The sequence below is a fragment of the Polyodon spathula genome, chromosome 16 (genome assembly GCF_017654505.1).
Source record: "Polyodon spathula isolate WHYD16114869_AA chromosome 16, ASM1765450v1, whole genome shotgun sequence".
Classification (NCBI taxonomy): Eukaryota; Metazoa; Chordata; class Actinopteri; order Acipenseriformes; family Polyodontidae; genus Polyodon; species Polyodon spathula.
The window spans coordinates 11,469,525-11,485,791 of record NC_054549.1 but is presented as its reverse complement, the minus strand read 5'-3'; the positions used below and the strand labels follow the sequence as shown (position 1 = coordinate 11,485,791).

The 16,267-nt window shown below is 37.8% G+C and overlaps 4 protein-coding genes across 4 annotated transcripts; all 4 read left to right on the top strand.

Annotated features, from left to right (window-relative positions):
- The first annotated feature begins 1,385 nt into the window (after positions 1–1,385).
- Positions 1,386–2,937, top strand: LOC121329303 (C-type natriuretic peptide prohormone-like). Its single transcript, XM_041274849.1, has 3 exons — positions 1,386–1,610; positions 2,219–2,539; positions 2,682–2,937. The coding sequence occupies exons 1-2, from the start codon at positions 1,521–1,523 to the stop codon at positions 2,522–2,524; spliced, it is 396 nt and encodes a 131-aa protein (XP_041130783.1). The 5' UTR covers positions 1,386–1,520; the 3' UTR covers positions 2,525–2,539; positions 2,682–2,937.
- A 3,620-nt stretch (positions 2,938–6,557) lies between these two features.
- LOC121328521 (ventricular natriuretic peptide-like) lies at positions 6,558–8,301 on the top strand. Its single transcript, XM_041273216.1, has 3 exons — positions 6,558–6,749; positions 7,192–7,486; positions 7,838–8,301. Exons 1-3 carry the CDS (start codon positions 6,630–6,632, stop codon positions 7,858–7,860), a joined length of 438 nt encoding a protein of 145 aa, XP_041129150.1. The 5' UTR covers positions 6,558–6,629; the 3' UTR covers positions 7,861–8,301.
- A 2,042-nt stretch (positions 8,302–10,343) lies between these two features.
- On the top strand, positions 10,344–11,967 carry LOC121329255 (brain natriuretic peptide). Its single transcript, XM_041274758.1, has 3 exons — positions 10,344–10,572; positions 11,060–11,375; positions 11,688–11,967. Exons 1-3 carry the CDS (start codon positions 10,453–10,455, stop codon positions 11,702–11,704), a joined length of 453 nt encoding a protein of 150 aa, XP_041130692.1. The 5' UTR covers positions 10,344–10,452; the 3' UTR covers positions 11,705–11,967.
- Positions 11,968–14,035: 2,068 nt separating this feature from the next.
- LOC121329307 (natriuretic peptides A-like) lies at positions 14,036–15,640 on the top strand. The gene is made up of 3 exons (XM_041274854.1): positions 14,036–14,233; positions 14,598–14,904; positions 15,480–15,640. Exons 1-3 carry the CDS (start codon positions 14,117–14,119, stop codon positions 15,482–15,484), a joined length of 429 nt encoding a protein of 142 aa, XP_041130788.1. The 5' UTR covers positions 14,036–14,116; the 3' UTR covers positions 15,485–15,640.
- The last annotated feature ends 627 nt before the right edge of the window (positions 15,641–16,267 follow it).

The following is a 16,267-nucleotide window of genomic DNA, read 5'->3' as shown; positions in this document are numbered from 1 at the left end:
AATGAAAAACACCACGTGGAAAAATTGCATTGAAGACCATATGATCTATTTAATTTTGATAATGTCTTATTGAGCATCAGTTTCTGGGAAATAACTCTGGTTGTTTATTGGATTGTGAGAACCAGTCTCATTATAACGAAGGTTGTGTTTTAGTCTTCAATACATAATTTGAAAATGTCTTTCTGTGTATCTGTTTTACAAACCACACATAGCTAGAAGCATTATTCCTCTTAAAATAGATATCAGGGAGTGTGGCACAGGGTGTGAAGGTTTATATGCACTGTGGTTCCCATGCAGGGCAGGGAGCTAGCTCACATCCACTGTAGAACTCCTGGGTATAGAGATGAATGGCTTGAGGATCAGAGGACACCCACTGACCTTCAATTCTCCCGAGCTGTCGTGGGCGGCTACGGCAGTAAGAAAACATAGCTGGAAAATCTGGGTTAAAATAACTGCACATACTTCATATAGAGAGCTCTGGAATGCAAGAATACTGTATTCAATTTACCTAGAAGATATTCATTTGGTTTTCTTTCTAGCTTCTTGCGACTGTTTTATTAACATCTCCTGTTTTACTTCTGTACTCATCAGAAGGTATATTGACAGATCCATTGACATGAAATGCACCAGCGATCTGTGCCGTGGCAAGCACTTCATAATGTTCCAGTGAAATCTATCACACCAGATCATTACTATTACAATACTGTACACATAAGAACTCGGCTACATAAGTGGTACTTTTCTACATGTGTTGTGTTCAAAATGAAAGTCCTTGAGGTTTGTGGTATAGGGAAGCACTTGATGAAAATCAAACCACTTCAGAAAATCCTAATAATTGAGTTCAAGAGAAAAGCATTCTGTACATTCCCCAGCTGCGACTGCATTCATTTATTTATTTATGATTTGATTTATTTATGTCTTATGAGTATGCTCTGAAAAAGTAATACAATAATATTGTCTGTATTTATCATTTCAGACACCTTGAGATATCTAAGAAAGGAGAATGGAATTGGAAACGTAAATAACCATCTGTCCATTAAACTATTATTCTTTTAATTCTCATTAAATAAATAAATACACTAATTAATTAATTCACTTTTTAGGTATCTTATATGCAACTAGGTTGTTAGCGGTTATGTGTTCTATAATATAAAAGCCTTCACTGAAGAACGAAACAAGTTTCAAACTAATTAGGCAACGCTGTATTCTACTGAGGAAGTCTACTGTCATAGCCATATAGCTTATTAGCCATCATATTTCAAGACGAACAGCGAACGTGTTTCCAGAAAGAGGCTGTCCGGACACTTTCATTCACTGACCTTACACACGCAGTAGGAGAGTGGATTCTATGCGCGCACACAAGAACAGGCTGACTCGAGGGTAGCGTCACCTTCTCCTGGGGGTGGGGGTATAAAGGGACAGTCCTGGGCTCGGAGTGTAGAGCAGGAGACGGTGCGATCTCGGAAAGACAAGGAGGAAGAAAAACATTGATAAACTACAGTGGCTGTCGAAGTGACGACATGATCTGTAATACCGCACTCTGCTTCGGAATCCTGGCAATGCTGTCGGTCCAGGACCTCCTGCTAGCTCAGCCAGTCGCTGATATACAGGTGAGGACCCGTGTTTGACCATTGTGTGCTTAGGTGTTTTTTATCAGTCTTTTCGTGTAGTGGGCTGTAACCTACTGGATGAAGAAGCGTGTCTTCTGTTGACTTAACTACTGATAGACAAATAAAAAGATTAACCTGTTAAAATTGGAATGATAAACAACGACCAGGAGGCTATTCTAGATTAGTTACACTGTAAATGTTGCTTTTTTGTAGATACATTGTTTATTGCAACAAAAAAGTTCTCCTGAACAGTTTATTTCCGTGCAATACATTGTGTCCATCCGCTGTAATATAACCAAGTTACTTTTTGTTTGTTTTTGACGGGGTAACTAGCTAGCTAGCTAGCTGTGTATTTATTTACATAGTAGCTACTCAGCAAATACATGTTTGCAATGTTATTATGCATAGTTACAATGTACTTGAAGTGTAAATCTTATTGCACGATATATTAGACAATTGTATCAGAAAAGATTTAGGGTTAGGGTTACTGTAAGCTAAGCATGATGCATATGGTGTTTATATATATATATATATAATTACTGTAGTCATAACCAGATTATATCGAATTGTTGTTCTTGTAGTAACTGTCCAGTTGTGCACGTTTCCAGACCCTGTCCAGGTTGCTAGAAGGAGGGACTGACCGTTATCTTGAACCGGAGGTGAAGGACCGCGATATAGATGGCTTATCGCTTGCGGCGGTTTCCTCTGATCAGCTGGACAGCGAACTCTTGCACCGAAAGTTCGGGGGCTTGAGTGCAGGGAACCCCGTTTCTGACGAAGCGCTCGTTCGAATCTTAAGTGACGTAATCAATTCTGCCAAGAGATATGGGAGGAAAAACAAAAAGGGCGTTTCCCGGGGTTGCTTCGGAGTGAAACTGGACAGAATAGGCTCCATGAGCAGGCTGGGCTGCTGATGCAATTATAACATGGTAATTGTTTCCAGAATGTGTGTGTGTGTGTGTGTGTGTGTGTGTGTGTGTGTGTGTGTGTGTGTGTGTGTGTGTGTTATGTTAATGCATATGTATTAACTTGTTCATATAAGCTTATAACTTTCACTTTTGTCCTTTACAGGGACTTATAACGAAATTAAAGAAGATTATAAATCTGGGACGGGATGACCAGCTGTCTCTTTCGACTCCGCCCCGGGAATATACTGCTTCAGCTTCAGCAACTGCCATAATACACCTTTATAATAACACTGTAGCATCTTTACAAGTGTGTCCCTGATTAAACTGCACTTGAATTGGGATCGGTGTCTGTTTCATTACTTATATCGTCTTTAAATAGCGTATTATGTATACATTTTATTTATGTGAATTGTTCATGGTTTATTTTTTATCCATTGTGTGCGCTTGAATATGTCAGTGATGTATTAAATGTAAAAATAAATAAATACATAAATAAATGTTTTAATATATAGACTTTGCTGTGATTTTTGTATTTGTCATAAATGGGGGCCATATTCACAAAACTTTAGGAACTGTTTTAAGAAACGGTTTGATAAGGACTTTTTGATGACAAAACAGTTACAGTTCGTTTGTCAACGGTTTATTGTTTTATATTTTTTCAAAACACTTTTTAACCTAAGGGAATGTTTAAATAAATGTCCTTAAAAAACATTCCTTAAAACAGTCTGAAGTTTTGATGCATGTTTTTGGAATACCACTAATGACATCATTATTCTTTAAATAAAGTTTATGACGTGGTCAGAAGTTTCAAATACAATACGTGTGCCCTTTGCTGGCTACAGTATGATGCTTAGCTACAATCCAGTGCTGATCAGAAGGATGTTATATCTTTATATATAAAGATGTCCCACTAATGCATGCCAGATTAGCGGAGCTTAATCCAACCCATGCAGTTTCAGAGTAATAATGGTTTAAATTAAGAGTCAATTCAGGACCCAATATATTTCATACAGGTGAGAATAACAGCAATAAACTCAACCCGCCAAGCATCTTAACAAAACCGTGCTGTAATTATTCGAGTGAATTCGCGACAACAAGCAATTACAATGTAATTTAGCATCTTATCCTTTAGAACGTCAAGCTTCAAGGTGACATTAGATCTATTGATTTAGTAGGGTAGTCAGTTTTGCAATGGCTGGAGAGTTTTGTGATGCAACCCTCAAGTATATAAAAGCTCACTAGTTCCTTGCAGCAGACCGTGAAGGCAGTAGATGGAACTTGTCATCCCAACTCTGTAATACAACACTACCGTGACCGCGAAGAAAGGAATCCACCGGCTCATCACAATACAAGACCAAACAATTTCAAAGATGACCAGAAAAGTCACCATCTACTGTGCTGTGGTGCTCCTGCTTCTCTGCCAAGTCAGGGCGAAGCCTATGTCCAGTTTACAGGTAACACGTGTTTAAGGACTAGTCTTTATACATTCGTGTAACACATATGTTCGTGTTATAAAATGCTGCTACATGCTGATTTCAAAGCTTCTACACGATGTATTAATATTATAAATGTACACATGATTTAGTTGTCATTTGTTTAAAAACATATATAATGATGTTTGGTAACTTTTTTGATCACGTACCTGTCTTTTAAAAACAATGTCTTCTTTGCCCAGACTCTAATGCATATTTTAGAAGAAGAAAATATTAATAACAACCTTTATGTGGGCTCAGATGAGATGCTCCTACGGGAGCTGGACGAAGCAACTGCCGAATCTGAATCCTTCAACACGGGTTCCGAACTACCTTGGGGCCTCATCGCCAGGGGCCTGGACTCGCAGTCCTCCAAAGAGATCAAAATGACGAGGCTCCTGAACGATATCCTGACCTCTTTGAAGCGGTCCACAAGAAGGTTGAAAAAGAGAGGATCGAGAAGCTGTTTCGGGGTCAGATTGGACCGGATCGGCTCAATGAGTGGACTGGGATGTCAATAGCCTTGGATCAGGTAACGGCGTCTTCGTCAACACCGGCTGTGTTTTGTGTATTATAATGTTTACTAGCACCACCGTGCATTCGACTGCTGTGTACCGACTGGAACTAATGCTTTGTGAATAGACTGCAGTAAACAATATGTGTGAGAATTAGCCCAAAGAGTTGAGATATAACAATAATTGCAGTTCAGTCGATTATAGTATACAGTATATCGATTATCGATATAGCCTCCAGAATTCTCCTCCTTTTATCCCCGCAGATGTTTCTGGACTCTCGGTGTAAGGACTGGAAGGGGTGACTCTCCTTGAACTCTTCATGCAAGGACGTTCATTTTCATCTCCTTCAACGGAGACATCCTGTATAACGCTTACAATTCTATTTATTATCGCCGTGCATTTTATGAAACTTGATGTAAACGTGTTCGTTTCAATGACATGGTTTCAGCTGAGAGATCTGCATCCTACTTTGATTAAAAATAATAACGTTGAACCTTTCTGCTTATTCCCATTGTGTCAGCTATTTAGTCTTGCTGTATCAAAACTATATTTAAAAAAAAAAAAAAGATTATATTGGACTGAAGCTGAATAAATATTTTACCTAATTAATGATATGGCGAAGTCTCTGATTTAAACTTATTTAAATTTATTTGAACTGTATTGCGGGTTATAGTGCATTATTTCCAGATCTGTCACATAATTTACATGATCTATCCTCCCACATGTACCAGAGCGACCCTTGTAACAGTTTACTACGGTCTTTTTGCAGTACCATGCTTTTCCAATAGCTGGGCTATACATCTACCACAGCTTACCTTGGTTCACCATGTTTATTAATATACTGTACTATACCTGCTCGTTACAATGCTTACCTATACTTTACCATTCGTTCACAATTATTATACTACAGAGTACTCTTATAGAAAAGAACAACCAATTAATCTGGGTCTGAGAGCTGCGGGCAGGAATGGTGCAGCTACACATTGGAGTTCTTGTGCTCCTCTAAGGCGCTATTGAATCAGAATATTCGCTCTCGCAGACTCTCATTTGAACTGAAGTCCTTAATTTAAAGTCTGTTCCGGATATTGTAATTGAATCTTGCCACATAACACTGAAATGCCCCGTGTCAGAAAGAAGGCGTGTATGTTTTGATTGAATTCGACGCGAGTTTCACATGTTTATCAGTAATATTTACAGGGGCGGTCCTGTGATGGGAAGTCAAGGTCTTGTTTGTCAGCCGTAACAAAATTAGAACTCGAGGTGACATTAAACTATCCGCAGTAGCATGGTAACAGCCATGTATTTTGGCCTCAATCATGCGTTAGTTTTATATATAGTCCAGACACTGATGTGATATTTGAAGATTTTCCAAATCGGTTTGCTTTCCAGTAAAGGCAGTTTTTTTTATTTTCTAATTTTAGTCTACACAATGTATACAGCATGACAGCGTGTGCTTGTTATGCGTTGCTGATGTACTGCACAAAATTAAGCAAAGCTCACCAAATCACGAATCAACACAACATCGCAAAATATATCGATTCGTTTTTTAGTCGTTCCACATTTAACCCGTTTCTTTTAAAAGCAAATAGAAGGACACAGTATAGGTGTTCTAATAGTTTAAAGCAGAGGTGTCCAATCACGGTCCCGGAGGGCTATTCCACTCCAGGTTTAACGGGTAAAATGATATCGTGCCCTATTATCACTTCGTTTACGCGCTGTTAAAGCACTTCTTCCAGCGCGTAAATAGCGCGTGAGAATAGGGTCCATAATGAACTACTCGACGGTCTGAATGAGGGTTAATTGGTTCAGTTAAACAACGTGGAATAGGGTTGGAACAAAGACCAGGAGTAGAGGACTCAATTTTGGCCACCGCTGCCGCAGAGCAACACTCAAATATCATCTTAAAAGGCAGTCTATCCACCGGTCTAAACTAGCGTCCTTATCGGTAAGAGGTGACAGAATGTCAAGTTCGTTTCTGTCATAACAGGACACCAGATTCTGTGGTGCTGCTTCCAAGCATATAAAAGGGCCAAGTCCACAAACAGCGGATACAATTGAACTCATACGCAGCAGTGGAGCACACTGACAGCATCACTGTTTGAACTGTACTGGGGCAGGGATTCAATGAGGATGGGGGAAACAGCAGTCCGTTACGGATTTCTTTTACTGTGCGTGTTCCAGCTCGGGGTTAGAGCCAGTACTTTATTCAACAAGTACAACATGCAAGAGCTGTCCAGTCTGAAGGTAAGTACGCCAGGTCGATCTGTGAGCCAGAAGCTTAAAACGACGGTCCTTTATTGTTAGTATATATATAATACTGTTTACGGTTGTGCATAGTAATCGAGGTTTCTGACCTCAAGGATAACAGGTTTTATGTAAAGCATTGCTATAGAGTCTTAGTTTGACTTTGCAAATTTAAACAACCCAGATATGCAATGTTATAGTTTCCATGTATGATGCAGGACCTCTCCAAATCTTTCTTCTTGGTCTTGTTAATACTATTAATGATAATATACAATCAGTGAACAAACTATGAATACCTTAGAAAAACAGATTATTGACTTTTAACAAGTCCTGAACACAGCATTTCATCCATTCTTTTAAATCGGATCACCGTTTTAACGGAAAACTCAGGACGCACTAGATGGAGTTGCCTGGAATAAGTCTCTGAATCATTCTGTTGCAGGATTTAATTGAGCGTCTAGAAGAGAAACTCTCCCCAGATGAGGAGAGCGACGTGTACGCGGGATCTGAAGACTTGGTCAACAATCCAGAAGACGACGTTGATCTGATCTTGGACAATGTTAGGAAACAAGCCGAGAAAGAGTTTTATAAACCGGCTGGTTTTCGGGAGGAAAACATGCAAAGGGGCAGGCTCCGGAGTATTGCGACTTCAGCTAGAAGCATGAACGGTTGCTTTGGAAACCGGATTGAAAGAATCGGCTCTTTGAGCTCGCTAGGGTGCAACAACTCCAGATTTGGTAAAACTGTGATTTTCTGTTGTCGCTCAGTATAATGTTGTGACCATAGGGTTAAATTCTGTTTATTCCATTAATACGTTTTAGTTTAGTTTAGTTTTAATTTATGCCGAAAACTGGTTTTATCACCAACGTTGCCAGATTGAAGCCTTCAAATAAAAACGCCCTTGTTCCATCTAAAATTGTGATTTTTGATTTGAAAAAAGTGGTATTAGAAACGTTTTTATGTCTATATCTATCCATTTATCTCTATACAAATTGTTACTGTAAAAACACATCTTGTAACAATTTGGAAACCCTGCACAATATGTCACTTTCGAGTCTCTTAATGGTTTCTGCTTTTTTTCTTCCCAGGTTCAAAGAAAAGGATATTTTAGTGGAAACTGAACGACCGTCTCTCCATTGACTTCAGGACTTTAATCATTTGTGCAGAAAATGGATGTGACAAGACTCCCATTGTTACGCGTGTGCGCTATAGGAGAAGTCATTGTTTCCACACACTGGAAAACAAACATATATTTATGCTGTAATTATGTATGTTAGTTAGTATGTTGGCCCTGTTATACAGTTTGGATGTAAAGGTTGACCTTACAGGAAAAAAGTTTCAAATTGAATGATTTTCTTTTAATGGTTAAAAATGATCGCCCGTGTTTTCTAAAGGTGTGCAGTTCTGCATGGAGTTTCTATATACATGTAATGTATAATATTTAAAGCGTTCACTCGAGTTCTGTATTCAGCTGTTATTTGAATAAATTAGATGTCCTTGTACTTGGAGTGGCAATGTAGAAATTATATTTGTAATAAACGACTTTTACGTACTTGTTTTGTCCCCTCTGTATCCTAATCAAAATATTACATGTTCATTCTTGGACGGATCTGGGAATAATACATAATCGACATGGTTAATTTAGCAGCCATAACACATAGTTCCTCGCAATGTGTTTTGTTATGATCAGAATATATTTTATTCAGAAAAGACAGCCCACGAGTTAACCCTTTAAGGTACAAGGGACATATGTGTCCCACAAATAAAAGTATGCTAATTTTCTTATGAGGTGCTACAAACAGGGTTTAACATTTACAGACAGGTTTGATCTGGTCATCCAAATTGTCTGTTTCCTTCTCGTGATACTTGAGTCGCTTTCAAATGTATTTGAAGAAGAAACCATTGGAACACCAACCGTCCAATTCCCTTTGAACCTTAAGGCGTTGAAGAATTGTGTATAGCGCCCGATTTAATATCAATCAATCAATTAATAAAAGATTAAGAAAGGAACACGTTTGTGATATTGTAAGAGTTGTCACCAGATAAACACTGTTTTTTATTCAATAAAATACAATAAAAACACTACACAAAGCTGACAACTGCTTGTGTTAAAAATAAAAATGCTGGTTGAACCAACGATGAAAATAATAGGACAGTTCACTAATTATTACTTTGTGCTTTATTGAAACGTGGTGACACGAAACGTTAACATTTTCTGATAGGCGTAACTCCGCACCCTGCAGTCGCCAAAGCTAAACCTCATCGTGGAAATAAACTTGCCTCTATCGGTTTACCACAAGTAAGATTCGTTTTGAAAGCCCGAACAGAATGTATAATGCTGCATTTCACGCTGTCCCTCACTGTCTTCCGTTTTAGCTGCGTCCTGACAGACACTCATATTCGGTCCTCAGTGGGTCTGGTGGCAATCACCAGGATCTGCACAACAACTTCCCTTAACAGCCGTCTCTCAGCCCGTTGTTGTTTGGCAGTGCCGTTATGCACAATGTCACTCAATGACATCACGTCATTCAACTGACATATTTTCATATAGTTTACTCTAAGCTGTACTACTGTTCTTTACTCAATGTTAGAATTCTTGGAAAGCAACGCCAACAAGAAAAAAAAAAACAGACTTGACAATTTAATTTAGGCTGCAGATTACTTTGGAAAAATGCAAACATGACACAAAGATATTTTAATTAAATAAATGTAGAATATAAAAATGCTCATACAGTTTAACGTATCAAAAGTTTCCTCTGAAAAGTGTCAGGTTCTCAGTTTACACAAAAATACTGGATTCAGTTTCATGGTTTAGTTTTTACATATTTAACCCTATCAGGTTCACAAGGAATTGAGCGCTTGTTATTCAAACATGTTCTTCTTAGAAGACATTTGAGAGTGTCTCGAGTATCGCGAGGTGGAAACTGACAATGTGGATGACCGGATCCAACCTGTCAGTCAAATTTAATTGCCGCTTCGTGCACCTCATTGCAAAAACGAGAATGTCGTCATTTTTTTTTCTGTGACACACATGTCCTTTGCACACCTTTATGGGTTTGATGTTAGGCTAATCAAACATATAACACTATATAACATATAACGTATTTGTCATTGTAATGTAGTATTGCAATACGTAAATAGTGTGTGTGTGTGTGTGTGTATGTATATATATATATATATATATATATATATATATATATATATATATAGATATATATATATATATATATATATATAGACTTAACTTACACACCTACCCTAATAAGCACTGTATGGCTCTTTCCATCAATTCAGCTATATGTTCCTGGAAATGATCGAATAAGCCCAAATTAAGCGAACTAGAGTCGGCTCTTCTGTTAAAGGCAGTGAAGAAAGCTTACTGCCGGTAATGTAGGACCCTCCCCCGAAACTATTGAAATAACTCCTCTATTACAGAGCCGTCATCACTAGGGTAATGACAACTTGAAAAGGAATTCTCCGACAGCCTTCTTTATCAACAGCAAGTGACGGAATGCGAGGTTACATCCTCACATAGCACTATCCAAATCGGCGACGTCACTCTCAAAAGTATAAAAAGGCCAGCTGCACCATTGAGACCAAAACAACAATAAGACAAGAGGAGTCAAGGGAGGAAGGAAGAAACCAAGAACTCATTGAAACAAGAGCCATACCCCAAAATCAGCGAGGCTAAACATCAGAGACAATGTTGGGATCAAGGCTTGCCTTCTGCTACGGATTTGTGCACCTGCTGCTGCAGACGCACCTCCTCGTGTGTGCCTACCCCTACAGCGACCCTGTGGTCAGAGATACCGACGCTTTAAAGGTAAGCAACGCTGGGGCGGAAATATTCCAATCACGGGATATTTAGGCTCGTATTCGTAAGGCATTTACCAATGTAAAACGAAAACAAAAGGATCATGTTTAAAAGCTTCAATAATAATAATAATAATAATAATAATAATAATAATAATAATAATAATAATAATAATAATAATAATAATAATTAGCACGGCAGTAAATGCTTTGTGAATCGCATACTTTGTGTTGAAAATGTTGTTTTGTCTCAGGAACACTGAGCCACAGAAATACAAAGTTGCTGGGAGGTCTTACATGTTTAATCTACATTTCAATTTGATCAGACCCCAACATTAACACCAAGAGTATAGAAACTCCGTATTGATGCATCGTGTTCACCAAGCACCAAGACAGTAGCTTACATTATTGTGCAATAATATTGTTTAAGGAAAAAAAAAAGTTGAATATGTGAAAGCGCATTAAAAACCTCATGCGCCATTCCGTTGTGATTCCAGACCTTACTTCAACGCCTAGAAGATGCATTTTTGCTGAACGTCAGAGCAGAATCATTAGAGAGGGGGCAGGTGGCAGATGGAATGCCCGAAGAGCGATCATTCGAAGCGGAGGATGCAAGCCAGGAGCGAGACGCAGAAGAATCGGTTATTGGATACAGCACGCAGGATGCGGAGGAGGCGCGCCTCTCGGACAGGAGTGCCAGTGGATTTCTGAACCCACTGAGAAACGCAAAACGATATTCTGGCTGCTTCGGAAGGAGAATCGACCGCATCGGATCAATGAGTGCGCTGGGGTGCAACGGTGGTTCTAGAATGAGTAAGTCCACTAAAGCAATCATGTTTTATCATGCATCCCTACAGAATAGCATGTCTAGAGTACCTAACAATACGCGTTCATCGTCTTAATTGCTAAATGCAGTAAAATTGGATTGCGTATCAGGAGAAAGCAATGGCATATCACTTCGGATTTACTTAATGAATGTAGTTAATCTCATGTAATTAGCTAGGTACTATTTTAAAAGACAACTTTTCATCATGTTAGGAGTTGTGTCTCGTGTGCTATACAGGAGTCATCTTGGGCAGGATATGTTCGATTGCAATTTTAATGTTAAAATATTTTGTCTTCTAGGTTACAAAAGAAGTTAAAACCATCATAAGAGATCCCTACTGTACACCCGCTCTGAGGAATGGGGATTTTTCAAGATAATAAAATGCCATTAAACAACTTTCTGTTTATTTGATATATTTATTTATTACTTCTGTTTGTTTAATATTTAATATTTATTGAACATTATTTATTTTAAAACGCATTGATTTCATTGTTAATTTATTGATTTCTGTTTTAACTGCAGTAACTGTATTTCAAGTCATTTGAAAAAAGATACAATAAACTATCTTTATTTTATCAATTACGTTGTTTTTCCTTACTGTGATTGCTTTATTTATTTTTGTATTTTTTGTATAGTGTAAAACAGTCAGTGCGTAAGGAAGTATGCATTTACAAAGGCATCACTATATATTACAGTTAAAGAACCGTCAATGGCTACTTTCTTCTGAGGGATAGTATAATGTTATATACTCACACACATACTCAACCTAAAATATTCAAAATCTTATTTAACATAATGTTTAAGAAAAATAGCTTACTTATGAACACGCTGCTGTGAGACAGTAAAATACCGATTCAGCACCATGGACAGCTACTCCACGTCTTGGTGACATCCCCACTCCCCTTGTGGTTGACTGCTGCATTACACTACAATGGTAACATTCAACTTACGGGTGGTTGTATTTAAAATGTTATAGCTGCTGTTTTATGTGGCATTATCTGTACTAACAGCACATTCAAGGATCTGTTTAAAAATGAATTATACCGTACCCAGTAGCAACAAACCAGTTACAGTATTAATTCACTTCATAGGTTTACTTTGGATGCGTATACTTTACATTGAATTTCTTTAGGGAGCTATTTAATGATAATTTATAATGTAGAAAAACATATGTGATTAAAAAATGAGTCAAAAACTCTTCAAAACCAAATGTTTTCCATTAAAGTAAATTGTACTGTTAATATAATAATAATAAATAATAATAATAATAATAATAATAATAATAATAATAAACGTATCTTATAATATTGATACACTACACACTGTAATGTCATTTCGGTAACGCTTACTGTTTGTTCATCTAAAGAATAATCTCAAACAATTATAAACTCTAAAATGTGTTCAAAATCTGTAGCACCAGATTCTCTTTACATCTTAAACATTTAGTTTTACAGTGTATGCCATTAAATCAAGGACCACAGTTTGTTAAATAAAACTAATCTGTAAGCTTTACAACCAAGCTTTAAATTTGAACTAAACTTACCTCAAAAAGCAAATTCTAAAGCAATTTATGTAATATGATACAGAGAGGCCTGCAGGCACACAACATGTACTAAAATATCTAAGAAGCAAAATTAATGCATTTACCCTAAAACTAAATATAATATAAAATCTCAGAATGCACTGTATATGCCAGTAAACCAAAAGCATTAGCAATGGGGTTTGTTCCAGACGGTTCTTCTGGTGTGCAGTTTATTAGAACACCTCAAGATGAGTCCTTTATATCCTTTAAATATATACACCTACCTGCATGGAAATCTCTGGGTGTGACAACTTCAACTTCTGGTCAGTAATCAGCAATGTAGAAATAATAGACAAATGTAAATATGTTAGACCACTTTGTGCTTTAATCAGGCATCTTAAACAACTTCTGAAAAGCTTTCATGCATTTTGCCATTTGTGGCTCTGTGTTCGTTTTCTCTTACTATTCTAAATTAATTGCATGGCTGGCTTATTAAAGTCATCAATTCGAACAGACAATTACCAATTTGCCTGTTTTAACACATTTTCAAGATGTTCATCTGGACAGCAAGTCAAAAATATAGAAGCAATGGGGTGTTCTAATAAATCTACACACTGCTGTATAAGGAAACAGACAAAGCTGTGTGTTTGTGACTTAAGCATGTCCGGTAAGCAAGTTGCTCCCTCTGTGTCCTAAGTGATATGAAGTGCCAAGACTCTCTGATACCATATTTCTCATGATCCACACGTACATTGACACTATAGATAATATGGTGCAGTATTGCTCATGATCCACACGCACATTGACCCGATAGATATGGTGCAGGATTGCTCATGCATTACAGATATTTTCAAGCATCCCAAGCTTCTTCCTGAAGGAATGTTTCACAAGGGGTGAAATCGCTGAGTTGAGTCATCATGCGCTGTGCCAATCCAAGTAGGTGCGATGTTTTCTCGCCACGCAGCCCATCACCCACCACCAAATAACCTCTTAAAAGGAAATCTTCTTTTACACCGCTTATCTCTCTCCGAGGTGACAGAATGTGCTGTAGGCAATTGCTAAGACGACAAGCCTCGAGCATGCAATTGTCTCCGTCAAGGGTATAAAAGAACTCAGGTGGAAAGAGCTGGAACCAAAAAATAAGCACAACCAACCCCAAGAGGAATCCTGACTAGACTCTGAAGCAGCAAAGAAAGCCTGGAAGACATGATGCTGAAGACAGTCATCTACACTGGAGTCCTTCTTTTCATTTGCAATAAGATCCTAGCTAGGGAAGATCCACTCTACAGTCCTTATTCATCCAAAGACCTAGCTAACTTGAAGGTAAGGGGTGAAAGAAACATAGTGTGGAAATAGATCCCTAGTCCTCTTGTTAAACTGATAGCAATCCACTCTAATTGAAACACGTTTGTCCTGTACCTTTAAGTTTTAGTAGATTAGATCTTTGGCTTGTGAATTAAGTTGAGCAACCATTGAACAATAAAAGCACAGCAAAGACTTCTGTACTTAGTGGTTAATTTATTGCACAGCAAAGACTTCTGTACTTAGTGGTACAATGTATTGGTGAAAATGTTACTTGATCTAAATGGAATGCAATGTTTATTTGGAAGAACAATAATCTGACGATGAGTTATGGCATACCCCATGACCCTTCTAGAATACCTACTTTATTTGTTCTCATTTCTAGACTCTGCTTGAACGCTTTGAGGATACCTTGGGTCAAGACGAAGGCAATGACAATCAGCAGGATTATGACATTGCAAACCCAGAGGGTGAAGGATCCCAAGCTGGCTCCCCCTGGGACAGGGAAAGGGAGAGACAGAGGCCAGCTTCCGACTTCAAGAAGCCACAGGAGGGCTACCAGTCACAGAGCAGCAGGCTCAGAGATCTTCTGATGGCTACAAGAAATAACAGAGGTTCCTCTGGCTGCTTTGGCTCGAGAATCGACAGAATCGGCTCTATGAGTTCTATAGGATGTGGGGGTTCCAGGAAAGGTAAGCCTTCAGAATATCCAGAAATTGAGAGTTCTGGAATCTCATTCCACAAATATTAGAATGTATAGTTCTGCAATCACTGCACACTTGAGCTTGATGGATCCAATGCATAGTGCTAAACCTTTTCAAAGTGAAGCATATATATATATATAAGAAAAGTCAACATGCACAGTCATAGGACATGAATAAATAATGGAGCAGGGACAATAGTTTTTCTTTTGTTAACCTGACAGTATTGTTGTCCATCTTTAAAAAACTACTTGAATGCTTATGGGACGAGAGTGTTAAATGAAATCACTATTTCAGTGAACAATAAATGATTATGATTTTAAAAAGCTACACATTAAAACTCAAATGAATAACAATTTACTTTTGTCGTGCTTTCGCAAAATCTTGACATACATAATAGTACTAGATGAAACAAAGATCAAACATTGTAAAAGGCTGTAATGCTTTTTGTTCCTTCGTTTAGTCTTATAAAAAATAAATACAATTAGTTATTCAATAATGTGTTTAAGAGCTGTATATTATGCTTCAAAGAAACTTTACAAACGTTTTTTTTTTCTTAATTGCAGGTTAGGCTTCTGATGCAGTGAAGGAATCTACACAAACAGTAATTTTAAAAAAAGCCAAAAATGAATACTGGATTTATAATTATTTATAATCACTAATTTATAGTGATGTTGGTTAGCTAGAGAATCACACCTGTACTGTGTATGTGTGTGTGGTGTGGTCTTTAAATGGAAGTACTGTGCGACTAAATAAATCATTACCCCCCAAGAGCCCAGTTCTTTCCTCTTGTATTTGTTAGCTAGCAGTGGTCAAACCTTACTTCTTGTAATGCACTCTGCAGCAGCGGGCAGGGTTTACACACAGCAGTGATGCTGTGCTATTCCACACACAGGCTGCTGCAGTTCCTTTTCCAAGAACTGTAATGTAGCTTGAACTGTAGCTTCAGGTAGCAGGATATACAGACATTGATTTTTGTTCAAAGGGTTTCATCAATTGCTCTTAACTATTTATGTTTTATATCTCCTTCGGTCACAAGATATATAGATCAACTGGATACCACTGACTGTATTGGTCTTGATTCTCCCCCTGAATAAATAAAGTTAGTTTTTATCCCCACTTTGGATATAAATAAAGTCCTCTAGATGAAACTAGAACATGTGAAGCGACATGCTTGCGTACGCACAGGAACCTGCCACAGGACGCAGTGGGTTAATACATTAATTAGATATGGAATTAATTAGATAATGTTATTTCCAGTTTCTGGATCTGAAATGAAGGTAAACATTTGCCTTGCAGACCAATAAAACAAGTGACATACATCTGTAATGAGAGTTAAACCCGTCCACACTGA